At 44.8% G+C, this 26142-nt stretch overlaps 1 protein-coding gene across 1 annotated transcript in view; it reads right to left on the bottom strand.

Moving 5' to 3' along the window:
- Window positions 1-1295: 1295 nt before the first annotated feature.
- Window positions 1296-26142, bottom strand: part of SH3YL1 (SH3 and SYLF domain containing 1) — a 65846-nt gene continuing 40999 nt past the window's right edge. The window contains exons 9-10 of the mRNA XM_068974197.1: window positions 9636-9692; window positions 1296-2006 (exon numbers count right to left, since the gene is read on the bottom strand). Of these exons, the coding sequence (XP_068830298.1) occupies window positions 1816-2006; window positions 9636-9692 (248 nt within the window). The 3' untranslated portion in view covers window positions 1296-1815. The remainder of the gene's footprint in view (window positions 2007-9635; window positions 9693-26142) is intronic.

The following is a 26142-nucleotide window of genomic DNA, read 5'->3' as shown; positions in this document are numbered from 1 at the left end:
CAAATTGGAAGTGGTCAAACAGGAGATGGCAAGAGTGAACGTTGACATCCAAAATCAGCGAACTAAAATGGACTGGAACAGGTGAGTTTACCTCAGATGACCATTATATCTACTACTGTGGGCAGGAATCCCTTAGAAGAAATGGAGTAGCCCTCAGAGTCAAGAAAAGAGTCTGAATTGCAGTACTTGGATGCAATCTCAAAAACGACAGAATGATCTCTGTTCGTTTCCAAGGCAAACCATTCAATATCACAGTAATCCAAGCCTATGCCCCAACCGGTAACACTGAAGAAGCTGAAGTTGAACGGCTCTATGAAGACCTACAAGACCTTTTAGAACTAACACCAAAAAAAGATGTCCTTTTCATTATAGGGGACTGGAATGCAAAAGAAGGAAGTCAAGAAACACCTGGAGTAACAGGCAAATTTGGGCTTTAGTACAGAATGAAGCAGGGCTAATAGAGTTCTACCAAGAAAACACATTGGTCATAGCAAACACCCTCTTCCAACAACACAAGAGAAGACTCTACACATGGACATCACCAGATGGTCAACACCGAAATCAGATTGATTCTATTCTTTGCAGCCAAAGATGGAGAAGCTCTATACAGTCAGCAAAAACAAGACCAGGAGCTGACTGTGGCTCAGATCATGAACCCCTTATTGCCAAATTCAGACTTAAATTGAAGAAAGTATGGAAAACCACTAGACCATTCAGGTATAGCCTAAATCAAATTCCTTATGATTATACAGAGGAAGTGAGAAATAGATTGAAGGGACTAGATCTGATAGATAGAGTGCCTGATGAACTATGGATGGAGGTTTGTGACATTGTACAGGAGACAGGGATCAAGACCATCCCCATGGAAAAGAAATGCAAAAAAGCAAAATGGCTGTCTGAGGAGGCCTTACAAATAGCTGTGAAAAGAAGAGAAGTGAAAAGCAAAGGAGAAAAGGAAAGATATAAGCATCTGAATGCAGAGTTCCAAAGAACAGCAAGAAGAGATAAGAAAGCCTTCCTCAGCGATCAATGCAAAGAAATTACATGTTAAGAAAGCTGAAAAAAAAAAAAAGAAGTTAGCAACACAGTCGTGGAGGTGGATTTTAACCTCCAGACCAACCACAGACCTCTGGTTACAAAAAGAAAATAAGAAAACCAAAATCAAGACAGTAACTTAGCATTTTAAAAACATTTATTTAGAGATAATGGAAGCATATCAACCTAACTTTACTGTTACATATGAGCGAGCATCACTTCATAAAGAAGGGAAGCTAACAGATGTCATCTTTTTAATGCATAGTTGGATTTCTTTGAAATTCTTTGTAATGTTTCATACACATATAATTTTTGAAGATATAGAGATAATTTTTAAGGATTACTATTCTAGTCAATATCTCCAACTCTAAGTATTACTTAATATACCATTTAAGCTGATTTATTCTTTTCTAGTCATTTTGCAAATATATGAAGTGGTATTCATACCCTAATCCTTAGATTCTCAAGATACAATCAAGTCACCATATACATAGGCAAATCAAATGTTTAGTGTATGTTTGAAAATGAGCACAAGAAAAATGTGACATTAACTATTAAATAGTATATGTGATTAAAAAATCAATGGAAAGTAAAGATATGTAAGTTAACCATATATATATATATATATAAAGCCAAAATCTTTTACATACTAGATAAAAGTTTATGGAATAAACAGAGGTGTCTTTACATTTATACTAAACATTATTTAACTGAATAGTAATTCCCTCCAGTGTAGAACTAATTTTTTTATAATTCTCAAAGAACAAAATTATATAAACTTTAATTCATGGTAACATAGTTGGCTGGAAAAATGCCAGTTTGACCTCGAAGCTTTCCTTCCCACCAGTCGAAATGTGAATCTGTTTTTGATATAACTGTGATTCTGTCTCCAGCTTGAAAATTCAAATCTCCTGGCTGTTGTCCTTCAAAAGAATATAGTGCTGTCACTTCTATGGGTTGGTGTGACTTGCCTAAAACAAGAAAAAAATATTTATTCACATTTTTATGAGAAAAGCAGGAAGCATGTGTAGGGAAAAGATAAACCAGCAGCTCAGGGCTTGGGGTTCTCGTGTGGGAGGCCAGCAGAGCCCAGAGCACGCGGTCTCCGTGACTTTTCGTCACATTGTTAACCTTATGTTTTTCTTTGTAAAGAGCAAATATTTGGAAATAACATTTCCTAAATGACACAAGTCAAACTGTATATTATTATATACTTACATATGTGTTTGGCAAATCCCTGTGGTTCTAACTGCTTCAATTTTGTCTAGTCTGTAAGATAATATTATTACGTTTTCCCTATTTTAATAGGAGAGTCATGGTAGTTGCAGTGAATTATACTATTGGGTAAAAGCTGATATTTTACACTCTTGATTGTATCATAAAAGATTGAATTTAAGAACCATGCTCTGTGGTCGCTGAGGATGTGGGCCGCAGCTCAGGTGCATCTGCTGCGCCATCCGTGGGCATTTATCTCCCTCTAGGCTTTTATGGCGGTTTCCACTTCCATGTTTGACCCTTTCTTTCAAAAGAGAGACGAAATTCAAATTAGCACATCAAGACGCCTGCCTGCAGACGTTTAATCAGAGCTTCAGCAAGCATTCAGAAAAAACACCTTTGAGGACTGAGTGGGTAACATGAGCAACACACATTAACTATTATAAATTGTACAGAATCTTAAGAGATTAAAAAACATATTCACTGTGTACTCAGCTACGTGGAATTTGGTATTTCCATGTTTCATATAATTCTGTGCATGAATTAGGCAGTTAGATGCTTGTTTAACGCATCTTAGTACAGAGATACTGAAAGCATATATAACCAAATTCTAAATCTAGTTACTTGCTTGAATCTATAATACTATAATCATAAAAAATAAAGTGACCTTGACCTATTAGTAAGAAATGAAAATAGTCAACACTCTAATAAAATTACATTTACTGAAGCACTGAATTTGTATCTTACACAAGATGGTGCTACAGTTTTTTTAATAAAGCGTGTGCCATGTAGTTGAATTCTCCTAAAGAAATAACTTTAATAATACCTAACATAATTATATCAGTGATATTGTTGGTATAGTTTTTATCTATAAAACAGAGGTCTATATATTTTTATATTTTATACTGTTTACTTTTAACTTATTTATTTTAAAGAAATAAGAGCAAAAGTGTGTCATGAAAGAATAAAGTTTTGATACAGTCTGGATAAATCAAAGCAGTTACACAACCATTAAGGAATAAGAACGGCCGTCACTGCGCACTATGAAGACGGGCGACGGCGCTGCACTGGGGACGAGCAGAGAGCCCTCGCGGCAGCCTCACTGAGGTCAAGCCAGCGTCAGAGGAGAAGTCACTCTGAAGGTGGTTTCATCAGTAATTGTATCCATGACTTCCATACATAAAGCTCAGTCTCAACATACCAAACGCAATTAATGAAAGCCCTCAATAACTCCTCCGCCCCCTTCTTGTCTCCCAAGCACTGTGGAGAACAGAAGCAAGTAAAAAGGGTGCCTGTGAAGATGAGGGAATGTTCTGGAAGCTGCAGCCACCTTAGCTGTAGTACATGCACACACCTGTAGCACTAATTACTCAATTAAGGGTGCAAGCCGGCGCTCCGCGTGGACACAGTGGAACGGCGACGGGGCCTTCAGCCAGGCACTGTGATGGACACACTTGCTCCTCACTTCCAGGGAGGGAGCTCTCACGCCACTTCCCAGAAAATGAACCTGAGACCTACAAATGTTAAGTAATCTGCCCAGGGGGTGAGATTCAAATCTCGGAAGCCTGTATCCAGGCAATCTTAATCACTACTGAGATTAAGCCACAGAGTCTTCAGCAACCATAGAAGTCTTAAATTGCATTCAATATATTGAACTTGGATTCATCAGTACATTTTACCTTCTTAAAAAATTATTTTATTTTTAATGGAAGGATAATTGCTTTATAGTATGCCATGATCTTAGGTTTCTGAATGTTGAGTTTTAAGCCAGCTTTTTCACTCTCCTCTTTCAACTTCATCAAGAGGCTCTTTAGTTCCTCTTTGCTTTCTGCCATCAGGGTGGTATCATCTGCATATCTGAGGTTATTGATATTTCTCCCTGCAATCTTGATTCCAGCTTGTGCTTCATCCAGCCCAGCATTTCACATGATGAACTCTGCATATAAGTTAAATAAGCAGGGTGACAGTATACAGCCTAGACGTACTCCTTTCCCAATTTGGAACCAGTCCATTGTTCCATGTCCAGTTCTAACTGTTGCTTCTTGACCTGCATACAGATTGCTCAGGAAGCAAGCAAGGTGGTCTGGTACTGCCATCTCTTGAAGGATTTCCCACAGTTTGCTGTGATCCACACAGTCAGAGGCTTTGGTGTAGGCAGTGAAACAGAAGTAGGTATTTTCCTGGAACTCTCCCGCTTTTCCTATTACCCAACAGATGTTGGCAATTTGATCTCTGGTTCCTCTGCCTTTTCTAAACCCAGAACATCTGGAAGTTCTCAGTTCACATACAGTTGAAGCCTCGCTTGGAGAATTTTGAGCATTATTTTGCAAGTGTGTGGTAGTCTGAACATTCTCTGGCATTGCCTTTCTTTGGGTTTGAAATGAACACTGACCTTTTCCAGTCCTGTGGCCACTGCTGAGTTTTCCAAATTTGCTGCCATATTGAGTGCAGCACTTTACCAGCATCATCTTTTAGGATTTGAAATAGCTCAATAGGAATTCCATCACCTCCACTAGCTTTGTTCATAGTGATGCTTCCTAAGGCCCACTTGACTTTGCATTCCAGGATGTCTGGCTCTAGGTGAGTGATCAAACCATCATGGTTATCTGGGTCATGAAGATGTTTTTTGTGTAGTTCTTCTGTGTATTCTTGCCACCTCTTCTTAGTATCTTCTGCTTCTGTTAGCTCCATACCATTTGTCCTTTATCGAGCCCATCTTTGCATGAAATGGTCCCTTGGTGTCTCTAATTTTCTTGAAGAGATCTCTAGTCTTTCCCATTCTATTGTTTTCCTCAATTTCTTTGCACTGATCACTGAGGAAGGCTTTCTTATCTCTCCTTGCTATTCTTTGGAACTCTGCATTCAAATAGGTATATCTTTCCTTTTCTCCTTTGCCTTTTGCTTCTCTCCTTTCCTCAGCTATTTGTAAGGTCTCCTCAGACAGCCGTTTTGCCTTTCATTTTCTTGGGAATGATTTGATCACTGCTTCCTGTACAATGTCATGAACCTCCGTCCATAGTTCTTCAGGCACTCTATCTATCAGGTCTGACCCCTTGAATCTATTTCTCACTTCCACTTATCATCAAAGGGGTTTGATTTAGGTCATACCCGAATGGTCTAGTGGTTTTCCCCACTTTCTTCAATTTAAGTATGAACTTTGCAATAACGAGTTCATGATCTGAGCCCCAGTCAGCTCCCAGTCTTGTTTTTGCTGACTGTATAGAGCTTCTCCATCTTTGGCTGCAAAGAATATAATCAGTCTGATTTTGGTATTGACCATCTGGTGATGTCCATGTATAGGGTCATCTCTTGTGTTGTTGGAAGAGGGTGTTTGCTATGACCAGTGTGTTCTCTTGGCAAAACTGTTAGCCTTTGCCATTTTATTTTGTACTCTAAGACCAAACTTGCCTGTTACTCCAGGTATTACTTTTGCTTTTTTTTTTTTTTTTTTGGTGTTAGTTCTAGAAGGTCTTGTAGGTCTTCATAGAACTGTTCAGCTTCTTCAGCATTAGTGGTTGGGGCATAGACTTTGATTACTATGATACTCAATGGTTTACCTTGGAAACGAACCAAGATCATTCTGTTGCTTTTGAGATTGCCCCCAAGTACTGCATTTAAGACTCTTTTATTGACGATGATGGCTATTCCTTTGCTTCTAAGGGATTCTTGCCCATAGTAGTAGATACAACAGTCATTGGAATTAAATTCGCCCCCTCAAGCCCATTTCAGTTCCCTGATTCCTGGAACGTGCATGTTCACTCTTGTCATGCTCGCTCCCAGTCTGCCTGGATTCACGGGCCTGGCATCCCAGGCTCCTGTGATTCACGGGCCTGGCATCCCGGGCTCCTGTGATTCACGGGCCTGGCATCCTGGGCTCCTGTGCACTATTGCTCCCTACAGCATTGGACTTCTGGATTCACAGGCCTGGCATCCCAGGCTCCTGTGATTCACGGGCCTGGCATCCCGGGCTCCTGTGATGCATGGGCCTGGCATCCCGGGCTCCTGTGATTCACAGGCCTGGCATCCCGGGCTCCTGGGCACTATTGTTCTTTACAGCATTGGACTTTACTTTTACCACCAGTCACATCCACAACAGGGCACTGCTTTCGCTTTGGCCCCGCCTCTTCATTCCTTCTGGAGCCAGTTCTCCCCTCTTCTCCAGGAGCATATTGGGCATCTTCCGACCTGGGGAGCTCATCTGTCAGTGTCCTTTTTGTCTCTTCATACTGTTCATGGGGTTCTCAAGGCAAGAATACTGAAGCGTTTGCCATTCCCTTCTCCAGTGGACCACCTTTTGTCAGAACTCTTCACGATGACCCGCCCGTCTTGGGTGGCCCCACACAGCATGGCTCTCAGTTTCACTGAGTTACACCAGGCTGTGGTCCATGTGGTCAGTTTGGGTAGTTTTCTGTGACTGTGGTTTTCAGTCTGTTTGCCCTCTGATGGAGAAGGATAAGAGACTTGTGGAAGCGTCTGATGGGAGGGACTAGCTGTGGGGAAAACTGGGTCTTGCTATGCTTGGGGAGGCCAAGCTCAGTAAATCTTTAATCCAATTTCCGGCTGATGGGTGGGGCTGCGTTCCCTCCCTGTAGTTTGGTTAGGCAAACTATTTTCCGGGGTCACTGAGTTATCCAGACTGTACAAATAATAGGAATATCTGCTGCTGCTGATCCCTGAATTTGTTCTTAGCAGTTTTAGAAATATATTTTATAATGAATAATTAGAGGAAGAAAGATATTATGACCTGAAGAAAAGACAGAAGGGATTGCAGAACAGATTCAATGTTTGCCCCTCCCCCTGCCGGAGGTTGTCTAACTGCCTCTGAATTGCAGCTTCCAAATAAGATAAAGATAAAACAGTAACAGGAAAAACGGGTCTAAGGGCCAAGCAGGGGTTCTGAGTCACAGCAGAGGACGAGGCGGTGCTGCGGGGTGGGAGGAGGCTGGCGCTCCGCGTTCCTCCTGGCGTCCACCCCGGACAGAGGTGAAGCAGAGGGAGGGGTTGCTGCTGGCAGAGCTGGTGAAGGGTGTGGGCAGGATAGGCAGACAGAGGTGGGCCAAATTCCTCACCCATTCACCAGTCAGGCAAATCCCTCTCTTCTAGGAGGGTGCAGGAGGGTCTTGAGTTGAGGGGTTGTTGGGAAAGTTCATTCACAGGAAACAAAGGAGAGAGCTGGGCTCAGGTGAGAGCAGACGCCCCCAGCAGGGACCAGTTCACGTCCACTCGGTGCCAGGTCCCCCTGCTGGCTTTTTCTTCAATAAGCTCAAAATGACTTAAAGTTCCTCTTTACTGTAAGTAGTAGGGACAGTTTCCATAGAAGAAGTTTAATGTCCACAACGCAATCCATTAGAAGAGGCCAGCCAAGAGGGTCTGTTCTTCCAGGGAGGGAGACAACCGTGGAGCGCAGGGCAGTAAGGCCCACAGGGCACCCGAACGGCCAGTGTCCAGGCGCTGAGGACACGCGCCTTCAAGACCACATTCCTACACTTCGAGACAATCTGGAGGGTCTCTGAAGCAACTGACTATTTTGTATCCAAATATTCAAGTTTATTCAAATAGACGTTAGCTTTCTCTCCCCAATCAGGGCCATACTTAACAGGAAACAGATTACAGTCGGCTGTGGTGACTGGCAGCTGCTCTGAGCTCATAATTAGCAAGTCTGCGGCCACGGGATGCCACCGTCTCATCTCACTCCTCAGTGGAGCCTGCATGATGTGACCCACGTGGCATTGTCACATCTGGCCCTGGACACGACTCAGAAGAACCTCAGCCCTTGGAAGGTCCCTCCAGGATGCACGGGAAGCGGGCCTTTGCTGCCGTGATGCTCTGGGCAGCTGACCCGACCCTGGCACCCACATGCCCCAGGATACAGGTGGGGTCCACAGCCCTTGGTGACCGCAATCTCTCTACAGGAGTGTGAGTGAGCAGGATGGGGCCACCAGGAGAGCTCACGAGACCCATGATTCTCAAACGGCAAAGTCAGAAGACGAAGGGCGTCTGTGGTTGTCACACTCAGGGAGGGGGCACCACTGGCATTGAGTGGGCCTAGTCCTCAGGCACACACAGCTCAGGACAGCCTCATGGCAGAGAGCTATGCGCCAGGCCCAGAGGGCCCCTGCCAGTCAGAGGACGGACGGGGGCGGTGATGGATGCTGACCACGGAGGTTTGGACCTCCAGGTACGAAAACCTCAGTTAACAGGGCTATGGATGCTCACCCCATTTTACCGTGAGGTCAGAAGACTTGGTAGCAGGAGCTTCCAAAGGTGTGAAGCAAAAGCACACACCACCTGGAGAACCATCGCTGTGCCCACGCAGCCGGGGCAGGCCCAGGACAGCCAGCCGGGGCAGGGCCACGCAGCGTGGGGCAGGCCCAGGACAGCCAGCTGGGGCAGGGCCACGCAGCGTGGGGCAGGCCCAGGACAGCCAGCCGGGGCGGCCAGGAGTCCTGCTCAGACGGGGCAGGCCCATGCAGCGTGGGGCAGGCCCAGGACAGCCAGCCAGGGCGGGGCCAGGACAGCCAGCCGGGGTGGCCAGGACAGCCAGCCGGGGCGGGCCCGCGCAGCCGGGGTGGCCAGGAGTCCTGCTCAGACAGGTTTTCAACTCAAGCCTCAGGACCGAGGAGTCACAGGGCTGGGACTTTTCTCTGCAAGGCTGATAGACTGGCATAAGGAAGTCCTTAGTAAGAGTTTAACTGATTTCACACAGCAATGTAAAGTAAGCTTTATTTTTAAAATAGACTTTAAATCTTTCCTTGCATTTTCCTTTTCAAAATCCCTTATATGTTAAGAAAGGACTAAAATAAATTAACATTAATATTAACTTATTACCTACTGTTTGAAACATTTAGCTTGTGCTACCCTCAAATATAAAAGCAAAACCCAACCAACCGACCAGCCATGGGAAGTAAAGTGTTTGGAACACACACCCAGAGAATAAAAGTGCTGGCTGTAAGTCTGAGCCTCTGTGCCCAGATCCCACTTAGGGTTTTGTTTCTTATCTTCCCTCATTGCTTTTTAAGAGTTATTTCTAATATTTATCAGGCACTTAGACTATAGGTGGAGACTTTAGAGGGTCTGAGAAAAGGGACGCTAGCCCCAGAGTCACACTGCCAAGGCCACTTCTGCTCAACGGCAGTCAAGGCCCCTAACCCCTCAGGGGCCAGTGGCCCTTTCCCAAGCAGGTCCAGTCTATCTGCTGACTTCATCAAGTTTGATTAGTCCAATTGTGCAGGGTCTGTTTTAAATGAAGTTCTTCTCAAAGTAACATGAACATCCTATTAATGAAATAAGAGGTATTGATATTTTCACAACCTGCCAAATTAGTTAGGAGGTTTGTGATTATAAGATGGTTACAAATCTTTTAAAACAGAAACATTTTTACTTACCAACTCTCTCACGATAGCTGGAAAGTTCAGGATACAGATTATACTCGTTTCTGCTACCTGCACAAAGCAAATAGATACATAAGAGGGGAACATTTAGAAACTTTATTAGTATATAGTATATAGATACCAGGGCTTCCCTGGGGGCTCAGAGGGTAAAGCGTCTGCCTGCAAGAGACCCGGGTTCGATCCCTGGATTGGGAAGATCCCCTGGTGAAGGAAATGGCAACCCACTCCAGTATTCTTGCCTGGAAAATCCCCATGAACAGGGGACCCTGGTAGCCTACAGTCCATGGGGTTGCAAAGAGTTGGAGACAACTGAGCGACTTCATGCGCATGTAAGATACCCAAGAATGCCAAATACTGTTCTTGATAAGCAGGTATTTAAAATCACTCTAGTTGATTGAAATATAATTATTTTATCCTCTTTCAATCAAGAGGGATACCTGGATATAAACAGAAAATAGACCAAACGTAAGGCAGACAGTAAACGTCTAATATCTGCATGACCTCAGGCACATAAATTACAATTCATGGCACTGCAATTACATGTTCACAGAAAATGGATACATCTTTTTCCAAAATTACCAGAATAATAAAATTTGCAATCACCAAGCCAGTGATTTTCAGACAGTCTTGCTTGTTTAACATCTAAAGTAATTTTTAAAGAAGTATTGATATGTGTATTTTTAAACTGATACCTAAAATTGTTAAATGTAAGATTAAGGGTGTAATTTTAGCATATTTTAATGTCAGTTACTTAAAATTCGTGTCACTCCCTTTTTGGGTAAAAGGATCTAAATATGATAATGCTCTGAACCCATCACCATTCATTAAAGAAAATCAAGATTTTTTAATAGTCAGAAATTATATACTGTTCATTTTAAATCTTTAAATCATATTTTCGCTTCATTTGTTCCAAAGATTTTTAACCAGTATATTAATATCGTACTTTTAACTGTGGTGTTGGAGAAGACTCTTGAGAGTCCCTTGGACTGCAAGGAGGTCCAACCAGTCCATCGTAAAGGAAATCTACCCTGAATATTCATTGGAAGGACTGATGTTGAAGCTGAAACTCCAATATTTTGGTCACCTAATATGAAGAGTTGACTCATTTGAAAAGACCCTGATGCGGGGAAAGATTGAAGGTGTGAGGAGAAAGGGACGACAGAGGATGAGATGGTTGGATGAAATCACCAACTCAATGGACATGAGTTTGCGTAAACTCCAGGAGTTGGGGATGGACAGGGAGGCCTGGCGTGCTGCAGTCCATGGGGTCGCAAAGAGTCAGAAATGACTGAGCAACTGAACTGAACTTATGCAAGTTTCTACAACAAGAATTTGTACTAAATTTATTTTAAAAATTTTCTTTTATATAACACAATCATCTATTTAATAATTTCTTATAGATTGAGTTATCATGATCATTATAAGCACACATTGATCAAAACTTTAAAAATATTATAAACTCATTAATTTACTAAACATTAAAGTGTCACTTGAATGTATTTCAACAGGTGGACTAGACTTTGAAAAATTGGTTCATATACACCGTTCAGTTCACTTAAGTTGCTCAGTGGTGACCGATTCTTTGTGACCCCATGGATTGCAGCACGTGGCTTAGAGGTTAAAGTATCTGCCTGCAATGTGGGAGACTTGGGTTCGATCCCTGGGTCAGGAAGATCCCCTGGAGAAGGAAATGGCAACCCACTCCAGTATTCTGGCCTGGAGACTCCCATGGACAGAGGAGCCTAGCGGGCTACAGTCCATGGGGTCACAAAGAGTCAGACACGACTGAGCAACTTCTCTTCCACTTTCTTTCAGGCTTGCTCAAGCTCATGTGCATCAAACAGTGACCCATCCAATCATCTCATCCTTGCCGTCCCCTTCTCCCCCCCCCCCCATTCTCCAAGCTTTCACAGCACTGGGGTCTTTTCTAGTGAGCCAGTTCTTCGCATCAAGTGGCCAAAGTCCTGGAGTTTCAGCTTCAGCACCAGTCTTTCCAATGAATATTCAGGACTGATTTCCTTTAGGGTCAACTGGTTTGATCTCCTGGCAGTCCAAGGGACTCTCAAGAGTCTCCTCCAACACCACAGTTCAAAAGCATCAACTCTTCAGTGCTCAGCTTTTTGTATGGTCCAACTCTCACATTCATACAAGACTACTGGAAAAAAAAAAAAACAACAACATAGCTTTGATTATATGAAACTTTGTTGGCAAAGTAATGTCTCTACTTTTTAATACACTATCTAGGTTGCTCATAGCTTTTCTTCCAAGGAACAAGCATCTTTTAGCTTCATGACTGCAGACACCATCTACAGTGATTTTGGAGCCCAAGAAAATAAAGTCTCTCTCTGTTTCCATTGTTTCCCCATCTATTTGCCATGATGTGATGGGACTAGATGTCATGATCTTAGGTTTCTGAATACTGAGTTTTAATCCAGCTTTTTCACTCTCCTCTCTCACGTCCATCAAAAGGCTCTTTAGCTCCTCTTTGACTTCTGCCCTATGTGTGGTGTCATCTGCATGTCTGAGGTTGGTACTGGCATTTCTCCTGGCAATCTTGACTCCAGTTTGCGCTTCATCCAGTCTGGCATTTCACATGATGCACTCTGTCCACAGGCTAAGCGGACAGGGTGACAATATACAGCCCTGACGTACTCCTACCCCATCTGGGACCAGTCCGTTCTTCCAAGTCCGGTTGTAGCTATTGGTTCTTTACTTGCATATGGATTTCTCAGGAGACAGGTAAGGTGGTCTGGTACTCCCATCTCTTGAAGGATTTCCCACAGTTTGTTGTGATCCACACAGTCAAAGGCTTTAGTGCAGTCAATGAAGCAGAAGTAGACATTTTTCTGGAACTCTCTTGCTTTTCCTGTGACCCAACGGATGTTGGCAATTTGATCTCTGGTTCTTCTGCCTTTTCTAAATCCAGCTTGAACATCTGGAAGTTCTCAGTTCACATATTATTGCAGCCTAGCTTGGAGAATTTTGAGCATTACTTTACTAGTGTGTGAGATGAGTGCAATTGTATGGTAGTTTGAATATCCCTTGGCATTGCCTTTCTTTGGGATTGGAATGAAAACTGACCTTTTCCAGTCCTGTGGCCACTACTGAGTTTTCCAAATTTGCTGGCATATTGAGTGCAGCACTTTACCAGCATCATCTTTTAGGATTTGAAATAGCTCAATAGGAATTCCATCACCTCCACTAGCTTTGTTCATAGTGATGCTTCTTAAGGCCCACTTGACTTTGAACTCCAGGATGTCTGGTTCTAGGTGAGTGATTACACCACTATGGTTATCTGGGTCATGAAGACATTTTTTGTGCAGTTCTTCTGTGTGTTCTCGCCACCTCTTCTTAGTACCTCTGCTTCTGTCAGGTCCAGACCATTTCTGTCCTTTATCGAGCCCATCTTTGCATGAGATGTTCCCTTGGTATCTCTCATTTTCTTGAAGAGATCTCTAGTCTTTCCCATTCTATTGTTTTCCTCTATTTCTTTGCTTTGATCACTGAGGAAGGCTTTCTTTTCTCGCTTCACTATTCTTTGGAACTCTGTGTTCAGATGGGCATATCTTTCCTTTTCTCCTTTGCCCTTCACTTCTCTTCCTTTCTCAGCTATTTGTAAGGCCTCCTCAGACCATCACTTTGTCTTTGTTTTCCTTGAGGACGGTTTTGATCACCAGCTCCTCTACAATGCCACAAACCTCCGTCCATAGTTCTTCAGGCATTCTGTCTACCAGATCTAATGCCCTGATCTATTCGTTACTTCCACTGTGTATCGTAAGGGATTTCATTTAGGTCATACCTGAATTTAGGTCATATACACAGGATAACTATTATTTATAGAATGACACAGTTTCAACATAAAATTGTATCTCAGTGTTCTTTTTTAAGGATATAGATGCTAAGAAAGCTGGTTTTTAGAAAAACTAGAGGGGCCAAGAAAGATATTTTATAAGAATGTAACAGAATTTTTTATTTCCCTTCTTAATAGAGGTAAAAAAATTCTCATAGAGATCTATCATCAAAACAATAGCAATAATAAATTACTTATTAATGAACTATTACTACTATAATTTTTACTTTTATGATAGCTATGTGATTTTATAAATAATTCATGTATAATGATAATATTAATTACTATTCTCATTGTAAATCCAGGCAACGGTCCATTAGGTGTCCATTCAGCTTTGTTGAAAGCTAAAAAAAATGTAATTCATCTAATTTACAAAATTATTTACTGCCCATCAGACTTACCAACTACACTAATATTAGCTTTCATATTTCAAATTGTATCATTGTCCTTACATTTTGGGGACAATGTTGAAGGAGTGTGTTTGTTTTTCTCATTCAAGTGTGAAAAAAACTACTGTAAAAGAACAGAAGACAAAGAGGGCAGCATGTACGTCATGTTCTCAACAAAGAACACGAATGGGGACCGGCCATCTGTAAACTGCACCTCAAGCCACCTGTGCCCAGGAGCTCTTTCCCAACCTCTGGGTGCCCCTTAGGGCTTCCCTGGTGGACCTGCTGGTAAAGAATCTGTCTGCAATGCAGGAGGCCCAAGTTCGATCCCTGGGTCCAAGATCCCCTGGAGGAGGGCATGGCAACCCACTCCAGTGTTCTTGCCCGGAGAATCCCATGGACAGAGGAGCCTGGCGGACTACAGTCCACAGGGTCACAGAGTTGGACAGGACTGAGCGAGTAAGCACATGCCTTCCTCATCTCTGTGAACCCCTAAGGACAGAGGGGCATCAGCGTGAAGGCCACTGGCCAAAGAGGTTTATGAATATAAAAATATAGAAATAAGCATTGGCAATGTGGGGAAGAGGGTATAAATATCAAGAATCTATTTTTAAAACCTGACGAGAAGTAAGAGATTTAGGGTAGGTGACCACATATAAGACAAAATATATGTAAATTAAGGCTTTCTCAACTATTAAAAGAAGCACCCTGGAATATAAATGGGAGAGCGTCTTCCATTCAACACAGCAAACAAAATTACCAGGTACTTAGAAATGAATTTAACAAGAAAGGCACAGAAACTATGAAAGCTTAGGAAAGACATAATATCTCAACAAATGGAAAGGGTGAAATAGGAAGATTATCATATAGATGCCAAATTTATTTGTTTATATATATAATGTTACTGTAATTAATATGAAAAAATCATAGAGTTCATATAAGTACATAATATTACTTTACCAGAATTGCATTGGTACTTGAGAGGAGTATTGGTAAAATGCTCTTAAATTGGCTGAGGAGTAAGAATTTAATAACTGCAAGAATGAGATACTTCAAGAAAACCTAGGACACTATGAATGCAATGTACAGGAGAGAAGACCCTAACCATGCCAAAACACTGATGCTTTCAAACTGTGGCTCTGGAGAAGACCTTGAGGGTCCTTGGACAGCAAGGAGATCAAACCGGTCAATCCTAAAGGAAGTCAACCCTGAATACTCATTGGAAGGACTGATGCTGAAGCTGAAGGGCTGACTCACTGGAAAAGACCCTGATGCTGGGAATGACTGGAAGCAAAAGGAGAAGGGCATGACAGAGGATGAGATGGTTAGATAGCATCCCTGACTCAATGGACATGAACTTGAGCAAACTACAGGAGACAGCAATGGGTAGCAGAGCCTGGTGTGCTGCAGTCCATGGGGTTGCAAAGAGCTGGACATGACTCAGCGACTCAGTAACAACAACTACAAAATATGAAATCTATAAAAAATAAGCGACAGATATATTTTTATGTAAATGTTAAAATGTTGATATATGAAAGTTTTATATGTCAAACTTGCCAATGCTTATTTAGGGATTATGAACTACATGAAAACTGAGGTCAACAAACGATGCATCTAGAGAAATAAACTGTCATCCAAATGAGAAGCCCCTTAATACACAAGACATTCCTGCAAGCTGAATGCAACAAGCATTCCAAGAAAAAAATTAGCCAATGAAATAGAGACTTTTAAGATAAGACTAAATTCCAAACACCAGCAATAAGATGAAAAAGAATGCTTAAATCACTAATAGGGACAAACTCAGTCACTTAACAAGGAGATGTAACCAACTGTCAGACTAGTAGACACTTCAGGATACTCCACCACCACCAGTGACAAGGGATGGCTGTGAGGCATGTTGCGGTAGAGTGTGCACAGTAGGGTGTGTAGGTGTCTAGGGGTGTACACAGTAGACAGTGTCGGTGTCTGATACAGGTGTACGCAGTAGGGAGCGTAGGTGTCTGATACAGATGTGCACAGTAGGGCGTGTAGGCGTCTAGGGGTATACACAGTAGACAGTGTCGGTGTCTGATACAGGTGTACGCAGTAGGGAGCGTAGGTGTCTGATACAGGTGTGCACAGTAGGGCGTGTAGGCGTCTAGGGGTATACACAGTAGACAGTGTCGGTGTCTGATACAGGTGTACGCAGTAGGGAGCGTAGGTGTCTGATACAGGTGTGCACAGTAGGGCGTGTAGGCGTCTAGGGTGTACACAGTAGACAGTGTCGGTGTCTGATACAGGTGTACGCAGTAGGGAGCGTAGGTGTCTGATACAGGTGTGCACAGTAGGGCGTGTAGGCGTCTAGGGGTATACACAGTAGACAGTGTCGGTGTCTGATACAGGTGTACGCAGTAGGGAGCGTAGGTGTCTGATACAGGTGTGCACAGTAGGGCGTGTAGGCGTCTAGGGGTATACACAGTAGACAGTGTCGGTGTCTGATACAGGTGTATGCAGTAGGGAGCGTAGGTGTCTGATACAGGTGTGCACAGTAGGGCGTGTAGGCGTCTAGGGTGTACACAGTAGATAGTGTTGGTGTCTGATACAGGTGTACGCAGTAGGGCGTGTAGGTGTCTGATACAGGTGTGCACAGTAGGGCATGTAGGCGTCTAGGGGTGTACACAGTAGACAGTGTCGGTGTCTGATACAGGTGTACGCAGTAGGGAGCGTAGGTGTCTGATACAGGTGTGCACAGTAGGGCGTGTAGGTGTCTAGGGGTGTACACAGTAGACAGTGTCGGTGTCTGATACAGGTGTACGCAGTAGGGAGCGTAGGTGTCTGATACAGGTGTGCACAGTAGGGCGTGTAGGCGTCTAGGGGTGTACACAGTAGACAGTGTCGGTGTCTGATACAGGTGTACGCAGTAGGGAGCGTAGGTGTCTGATTGGGGTGTACACAGTAGGGCGTATAGGTGTCTAATTGGGGTGTAGACAGTAGGGAGTGTAGGTGTCTGATTGGGGTGTACACAGTAGGGCGTGTAGGTGTCTGATACAGGTGTACACAGTAGGGCGTGTAGGTGTCTGATACAGGTGTACACAGTAGGGAGCGTAGGTGTCTGATTGGGGTGTACACAGTAGGGCGTATAGGTGTCTAATTGGGGTGTAGACAGTAGGGAGTGTAGGTGTCTGATAGGAGTGTGCAGAGTAGGGCGTGTAGGTGTCTGATAGAGGTGTACACAGTAGGGCGTGTAGGTGTCTGATAGGGGTGTACACAGTACAGAGTATAGGTGTCTGATGGGGTGTGCACAGTAGGGAGTGTAGGTGGAGTGTACACAGTAGGGTGTGTTGGTGTCTTGGGGTGTATACAGTATGGCATATAGGTGTCTGATTGGGGTGTACACAGTACGGCGTGTAGGTGTCAAATTGGGGTGTACACAGTAGGGTCTTTGATTAGAGTGTGCACAGTAGGGAATATAGGTGTCAGATAGGGGTGTACACATAGGGCATGTAGGTGTCTGATATGGGTGTACACAGTAGGGAGTGTGGGTGTCTGTCGGGGTGTACACAGTAGGGCATGTAGGTGGAGTGTACATAGTAGGGAGTGTGGGTGTCTGTCTGGGTGTACACAGTAGGGGGTGTGGGTGTGTGATTGGGGTGTGCACAGTAGGGAGTGTGTCTGTTGGGGTGTACACAGTAGGGCGTGTAGGTGGAGTGGACACAGTAGGGCATGTAGGTGGAGTGTACACAGTAGAGACTGTGGGTGTCTGTCGGGGTGTACACAGTAGGGAGTATGGGTGTCTGTTGGGGTGTACACAGTAGGGCGTGTAGGTGGAGTGTACACAGTAGGGCGTGTAGGTGGAGTGTACACAGTAGGGGGTGTGGGTGTGTGATTGGGGTGTACACGGTAGGGAGTGTGGGTGTCTGTTGGGGTGTACACAGTAGGGCTTGTAGGTGGAGTGTACACAGTAGGGCGTGTAGGCGTCTGTCAGGGTGTACACAGTAGAAAATGTGGGTGTCTGATTGGGGTGTGCACAGTAGGGAGTGTGGGTGTCTGTCGGGGTGCACACAGTAGGGCATGTAGGTGGAGTGTACACAGTAGGGAGTGTGGGTGTCTGACGGGGTGCACATGGTGGCAGCGTAGGTGGTGGGGAATGGCTGACAAGTCTCTGCAGTAGTAAAAACTTTAAAAAATCAATCTACCAAATCTCTTAAAAATTTAAAAATACACCCTTTCACCTATCATGTCTGTTCCTGGAAATTATCTTAGAAAATCTTCCACTCTGTAGACAGCTTAAGAAATTGTGACACTGCTTGGCATGAAAAACCTGAAAGTTAGCATCGATCAGGAGGAGAGTGGCTGAGTAAAATATGTCCAACTGCATGATGGAATACTCAATAGCCACTACGAAGAATTAAATTAACTGAGGAGTGAGTATCCAGTAACTGCAAGAACGCAGCTGATTCAGGGATTCCCATGAGATGTCACTGAGCGAAAGGAACAAATAAATCCCACGAACAAACAAGCTCTAGTGAAGCATGGAAACTGCAACAGCACTTTTGTGAGATGGCAGCAAAGCACTGGGCCCGTCTGTGTGTGTCTACATGCTTGCACACACGCTTGTGTGTGGAACTACATGGGGAAAACACAGAGGAACTGTAGGAACACGGAGAAAAGCACCATCCCTATTGTCCCCACGGGTCTGCTGGTGTGAGTATCGAAGAGAGTGACGTGCAATTTAGGACAGAGGAGAATGGGAAAAGGGGAAGGACTCCTAAAAGAAAAAGAAAAAATGCTTTCAAAAAACACATTTATGAACCACATAGACACGTACATAAAATTATATATGTGAGGATATATAAGAAATTAGAAATTAAGATTTTGTTTTTTAATAAAGCACTTAATAATGTCATATTTAAAATGAAAGGTTAAGAATAGATACAAATTTTAAACTTTTGTTTTATTGAATCAAAACCAGGTGTTTGCAACCAGGCATGGCATGCTACATGAGAAGAGATGATGGGCATGTGGAAAAACAGGAATCGAGCAACAGACACGGAAGCTGAAAAAGGAAAGGGGGAGGAAGCGCGGGCGGTGGGCAGAGCTGAGTCTGCAGAAACGTGCCCAGGCGAGCAGGTGAGCGGGCAAGCCCACTGTGAAACCAGCGAGCGCAGCCCCTGCCGGGACAGGAAGCTTCTGAAGACCGAGGTCACTGCCGCAGACAGCCAGGCCAAGGCTGGCGCGGCAGAGGACCCGTGACCAATGAGGCTAGATGCTAAAATACCTGCTCAGGAAGAATATGCAAGAGAAACAAACCTTCCAAAATCTTTCCATTGTTAGCTGAGAAGAGTTTCTTGAGATAAGTTAAGTAGCTTTTAAATCTACACTGACAAGTACCTGATATTGAAGACTCGCAGGATTTTTATGATCTTCTCAACCCAGGGATCGAACCTGGGTCTCCCGTACTGCAGGCAGATGCTTTACCATCTGAGCCACCAGGGACGCTCAACAAGTAACTGATATTGAAGACTAGCAGGATTTTTATGTAGGTGTCATATAGGTACCTACTCCCTCACTGAGGAAATTTTAGAAACACTCTGTATTTTGGAGTATTCACACAGGTCAAGTTTTATGTAATCACTCCTATCTAAATTAAAAAAAGATTCAATGCTCACATCTTGCTACTGAAAATAAGAGTGTAAGCAAATCAATCACCAGAACATAAATAAAAATAAAAATAGGCCATCCCTTTGGAGGAAGAAAGCAGCATTCCAAGAGAACAGGATACACAGCAAGTTGCGTGTGTGTTTAGGGCGTGGGGTGGGGCTCAGCGGCAAAGAACACGCCTGTCAACGCAGGAGATGCAGGACACACAGGTTTGACCCCTGAGTTGGGAAGATCCCCTGGAGGAGGGAACGGCAACCCACTCCAGTATTCTTGCCTGGGAAACCCCATGGACAGGGGAGCCTGGCAGGCTGCAGTCCATGGGGTCGCAGAGTCAGACACGACTGAGTGACGAGCACGCACACAGACACACACACACGCTGAGACACACACACACACGCTGAGACACACACACACACACTGTGATACACACACTGTGACACACACACGCTGTGACACACAAACATGCTGAGACACACACGCTGTGACACACACACTGAGACACACACACACGCTGAGACACACACACGCTGAGACACACACACACACACGCTGAGACACACACACACACACACCGTGATACACACACTGTGACACACACACACGCTGTGACACACAAACATGCTGAGACACACACGCTGTGACACACACACTGAGACACACACACGCTGAGACACACACACGCTGAGACACACACACACGCTGTGACACACACACACGCTGTGACACACGCTGAGACACACGCTGAGACACACACATGCTGACACACACACGCTGAGACACACACACACACGCTGTGACACACACACACACGCTGAGACACACACACACACACTGTGATACACACACACGCTGAGACACACACGCTGAGACACACACACACACGCTGTGACACACACACATGCTGTGACACACGCTGAGACACATGCTGAGACACACACATGCTGACACACACACGCTGAGACACACACACACGCTGAGACACACACACACACGCTGTGACACACACACGCTGTGACACACACACACACGCTGAGACACACACACACGCTGAGACACACACATGCTGAGACACACACACATGCTGAGACACACATACCCTGAGACACACACACACAGTGACACACAATACACACTGAGACACACACGCTGAGACACACACATGCTGTGACACACACACACACTGTGACACACACGCTGAGACACACACACGCTGAGACACACACACACTGTGACACACACACGCTATGACACACACACGCTGTGACACACACATGCTATGACACATATACACGCTGAGACATACATGCTGAGACACACATGCTGTGACACACACACATTGTGACACACACACACACTGAGACACACACACACAGTGACACACACGCTGAGACACACACACATGCTGAGACACACATATGCTGAGACACACACACACGGTGAGACACACACGGTGAGACACACACTGTGACACACACACACTGAGACACACACGCTGAGACACACACAGGCTGAGACACACACACGCTGAGACACACACTGTGACACACACACATGCTGTGACACACACACGCTGACACAAACGCTGTGACACACACTGACACACTGTGACACACACACATGCTGTGACACACACACACTGAGACACACACACTGTGACACACACACTGAGACACACACACGCTGTGACACACACACACGCTGAGACACACACGCTGTGACACACACACGCTGACACACACACACTGACACACACATGCTGACACACACACGCTGTGACACACACACACTGTGACACACACGCTGAGACACACACATGCTATGACACACACACACTGAGACACACACGCTGAGACACACATACACGCTGAGATACACACATGCTGAGACACACACACAGGCTGAGACACACACACAGTGACACACACCCCCACACGCTGTGACACACACACACATGCTGAGATGCACACACACACTGAGACACAAACACACGCTGAGACACACACGCTGTGAGACACACACACGCTGAGACACACATACACACGCTGAGACACACACACACTGTGACACACACACACGCTGTGACACACACACGCTGAGACACACACACGCTGAGACACACACACACACGCTGAGACACACACACATGCTGTGACACACACACGCTGAGACACACACACACGCTGAGACACACACACGCTGAGACACACACACGCTGAGACACACACACACACTGAGACACACACACACGCTGTGACACACACGCTGAGACACACACACACGCTGAGACACACACACACGCTGAGACACACACACACACGCTGAGACACACACACACGCTGAGACACACACATACTGAGACACACACACACGCTGAGACACACACACATGCTGAGACACACACACACACTGTGACACACACACACACGCTGAGACACACACACACACACACACGCTGTGAAGAGCAGCTCTAGGTCCTGAGTATCTTCCTGGAGGAGGTAAATTTAGATGAGCTGAAGGCACAGCCAGGAATCAGTGTGGGCGCCGAGTCGGGTTTCATGCTCATGTCTCACCTGGGCATGAAAACTGGGCAAATGGACACAAAACTCGGAGGGGGAGGGCAGGACCCGCTTTATGACCTTGGCAGCACTTTGACACTTAGAGTCCTCTGCCCAGAGCTTCATATACTGCTGACTGTTGAATAGCGTGGGTTTGCACTGTGTGGGTTCACTTACAAGTGGATTTTTTCTGATAACATTGGAAAATTTGTCTGAGATTTGCCACAAACTGAAAAAACTCAGATGAAACACACAGCCTAGAAATATCATGTGTGTGTGTTGCGAATGCATGGGATTTACGTAGATGCGATTCTGTCTCGCCATTTGCCACTGTAGGGAACACACAAACCTTTTACCAGGAGTTAGAATTTACCAGAACTGTGCGCATGCACACTCAGCCCTCCATTCGCAGTGGAGAGAGATGTAAGCAGATGTGAAGCTGCAGTGTTCAGTCCTAACCATATGAATGAACGTGCTTATTGTACATGCACAAGCACACACACCATACCCTGGAAGACTTGTGTAGCCACCCCCTGCTGCTGTGGTGAGGCGGTGAGGGCTGCAAGTAACTGCCAAGGATGCTGACCTTAATCGTCTGCACGTGACGAGCTGTCTCTCCAGTAAACTGTGTATCACTATGATAAGTGTATTTTTCATTGTGTTTAAAATAATACACCTTGATTAACACCAAGGGACCCATAAAAAGTACCACTAGTGATCCTGGAAGTGCTCCCAAGAAGCAGAGAAAAGTCATTACAAGCAAAAGCTGGACTGCTTGCTGTGTGGAGACTGAGGTCTGCAGCTACCCCTGCCCACCATTCCAGCATGAATGAATTCAGTGTAAGAATCGTTTCTAAAAGAGAAAAGGAAATCCATGAAGTTGTTGCTGCAGCTACACCAACAGGCACAGAAACGCTGCACTGAAATACCTTTTTATCTTATATTACAAATGCAGTTTTTATGTGGGTGCAATAGACTCTAATAAGATTTGAGAAAAAGCAACGTCATTACATGACAGCTTAAAGCAGAAAGAAGGTGAAGGGTCTAAAACTGGAGAACTAAATGCCAGCCAAGTTTGCTTTGATAACTTTAGCAGGAAGTTGGGCTTAAGTAGCATCAAGATAACAGGAGAAGCAGCTTCTGCTGACCAAGAGGCAATAGCCAAGTCCCAGGCGCCATTAAGAAAATCACTGACAAGAAAGAATACTTGCCTGAACAAGTTTTTAATGCAGATGAAACTACCCTATTCTGGGAAAAATTGCAACCAAGGACATTTATTAGTAAGGAAGAGAAGTGAGCACCAGGATTTAAGGCAGGAAGGGACAGACAAGCTCTACTCTTCCGAGCATAGTCTGCCCTCCTCTATCGAACTGCTAAGCCCCAGCCTGGAAGGGGAACAGATAAACACAAGCTGACAACCTTTGGTTGTGCAAAAAGAAGGCCTGGATCATGACAACGCTTTTCCTGCTTTCGGTCCCTGACATCAGGAAGCCCTGTGCCACTCAGGGGCTGCCTTTCAAAGTTCTCTTGATACTGGACAATGCCCCTGGCCACCCAAGGGCCCCGCGAGCTCAGCTCCATGAGCAGACCACCAAGCGGTGTTGCTGGCCTCCAACACAACATCTCTATTTCAGCCCTCTAGATCAGGGGATCATCAGAACTTTTACAGGCTCACTACACACGGCGCTCTGCAGAAAGACCTGCTGACGCTGTGGGAGAGAATGCCTAGAGTGAGAAGAGTATGGAAGCCTGGAAGATCACCCCGCGGAAGACGCCGCTTCTTACAGAAAAGGCCATGAAAGCCATCAAGCCTGAAGCAATAAACTCCTGCCGGAGGAAACTGTTCCAGACGCCACACACGCCTTCAGAGAGTTTAGAGCAGAGCCAGTCAAGGAAGTCAGGAAACAGACTGCAAGCACAGAGACACAGGTGGAGGGAGCGTGGCTGCGAAGGGTCTCAAGGCACGGATCTTGGAGACTTTCAAGGGCTGATGGACACCACATCAGAGGAATTAGCAAAAGATGACTCGATGCAGAGGAGAGCTCTTGAATCAGTGCCAGACAACTAGGAAAAAGACGCAGGGGCAGTGCCAAAGACAAACTGGCATCAGACAATCTGGCAGAGGGTTCTGCTTACTCAGATGGAAGAGAAAGCAGCAGCTGCCCAGTCGTGTCCGACTCTCTGTGACCCCAAGGACTGCAGCCCGCCAGGCTCCTGTGTCCATGGGATTCTCCAGGCGATAATACTGGGGTGGGTTGCCGCACCCTTCTCCAGCTGATCTTCCCAACCCAGGGGTCAAACCTGAGTCTCTCATCGCCTGCACTGGCAGGCAGATTCCTTAACGTTTGAGCTACCTGGGAAGCCCCTGCTTATTCAAGACTGCTTTTAAACTTCTTTTCTGACATGGATCTCGTATGATACACAGACTGAAACCGAAGCAAAGAGTGGAAGGAGGACTGGGATCCCGTATACACATTTTTAGAGAAACGAAAAGCAAAAATGTCAGACAGAAATTATGATGCATTTCCATAAAGGGACATGGAGGGTGCTGCCTCTCTTGCCTCTCTCCCCCCACTCCACTCTGCCACCCCTGGGGCAGCAGACCACCCCATCTTCTTCCGCCTCCTTCTCCTCAGCCTGCTCGACATGAGCATGAGGAGGAAGAAGACCTCTGTGATGACCCACCCCCACTTAAAGGAGAGTAAATGATCGTCGCGTCATTCAGCCAACAGACTTATCTGCTGTGTATGCGCGTGTCCTCATGTGAAAGTCTAGCAACTGTGAGAGGTCTCCGTCATCACAGCATCGCCCAAGCGCTCACCGCGTGGGGCACTGTGTGCGGGACTTGTGAAGAAGTGGACAGGCTGCCCTCACACAGGCCAAGATGGGCCACGTGTCACGCACAATCAGTGACGGGCAGTTTCCTTACTGTCGTGTAACTTGGCTTTCAAAGAATTACACTACGGTATAGCATGCCCCTCTCTCTCCTCTTGTAATTGTAGAAACTATCAGTCTTCATCACATGTAAGTGGTTTTTAAAAAATGTACCAATGTTTCTAATATTTATTATAAACGTGGCTGTAATACTGTATGCCAAAAAAATTTTACAGTTCTTCATTCCCCAGTATATAGGCTAAGCCACCATAAAGCAATCACACTGCTATACCTGTAAATGTGAATTTCTTTTTCCTATTAATTTCTAATTTTTTTTGTTAGCATTACACATAACGTTTACAGAGTTTGTATCACATAAGACAATGTTGACATGGGTGCTGGCAGACAATTCATCTTGTAAACAGATGATGTAAACTTTTGGTATAAATAAATACAGTCCAGTACCATCAATGTATTTTCATTTCCTTACACTTTTCTTAATATTTTTTCTAGTTTACTTTATATAGGAATACAACAGTAGGTAACATATATAACTTACAAAATATGTGTTAATCAACTCTTTATGTTATCAGTAAGGCTTCCAGGCAGCTGTGGGCTCTTAGTAAAGTTTGGGGGGAGTCAAAAGTTAGATATATATTTTTGACTTTGGCATGGGGGGTTGGTGCCTCAGACCCTTGCATTATTTCATGGTACGTCTTCCTGAAATTGCAGTTACTTTTCCACATGTGATCTCTCTGCTCCTGGAGGGAAAGTTCTTTAAAGGCAGGAGATAAGTTAGCTTCATCACTGTGCTCTTAAAAGCCACAGCACAATGCGACTTGCATAACAGGTAATCCCTGCGTGAAACATTGCCTACTTTACTATTCTGCCATTTACTGGAAGCCTCTGTCCATGAGAACCGGAATTCCAAAAGTGACTGTCATAGAAATGAGTGATAGAAAGAGGAGTGAAGGCCGAAAACCTGATGCTTCGTGACTTTCTTCTGCTTTACAACCCTGAGCTATTTAGAAACCCTAGAAAATAGGGTTTCTATTTTGTGAAGCCCTGAGGTTCCAAGAATGTATAGTAAAATCAGTTTTCAGAAATATAAATCTATGTGTATATGAGAAAAACAGGTTTATTGTTTCCATTTCAAATCAGCAGAATAACAGTGTTTGGAAGAGATGCAAAAA

The sequence above is a fragment of the Capricornis sumatraensis genome, chromosome 6, assembly GCF_032405125.1.
Source record: "Capricornis sumatraensis isolate serow.1 chromosome 6, serow.2, whole genome shotgun sequence".
Taxonomy (NCBI): Eukaryota; Metazoa; Chordata; class Mammalia; order Artiodactyla; family Bovidae; genus Capricornis; species Capricornis sumatraensis.
Note: the sequence above shows the minus strand (reverse complement) of the source record. Positions and strands in the feature narration are given on the sequence as shown.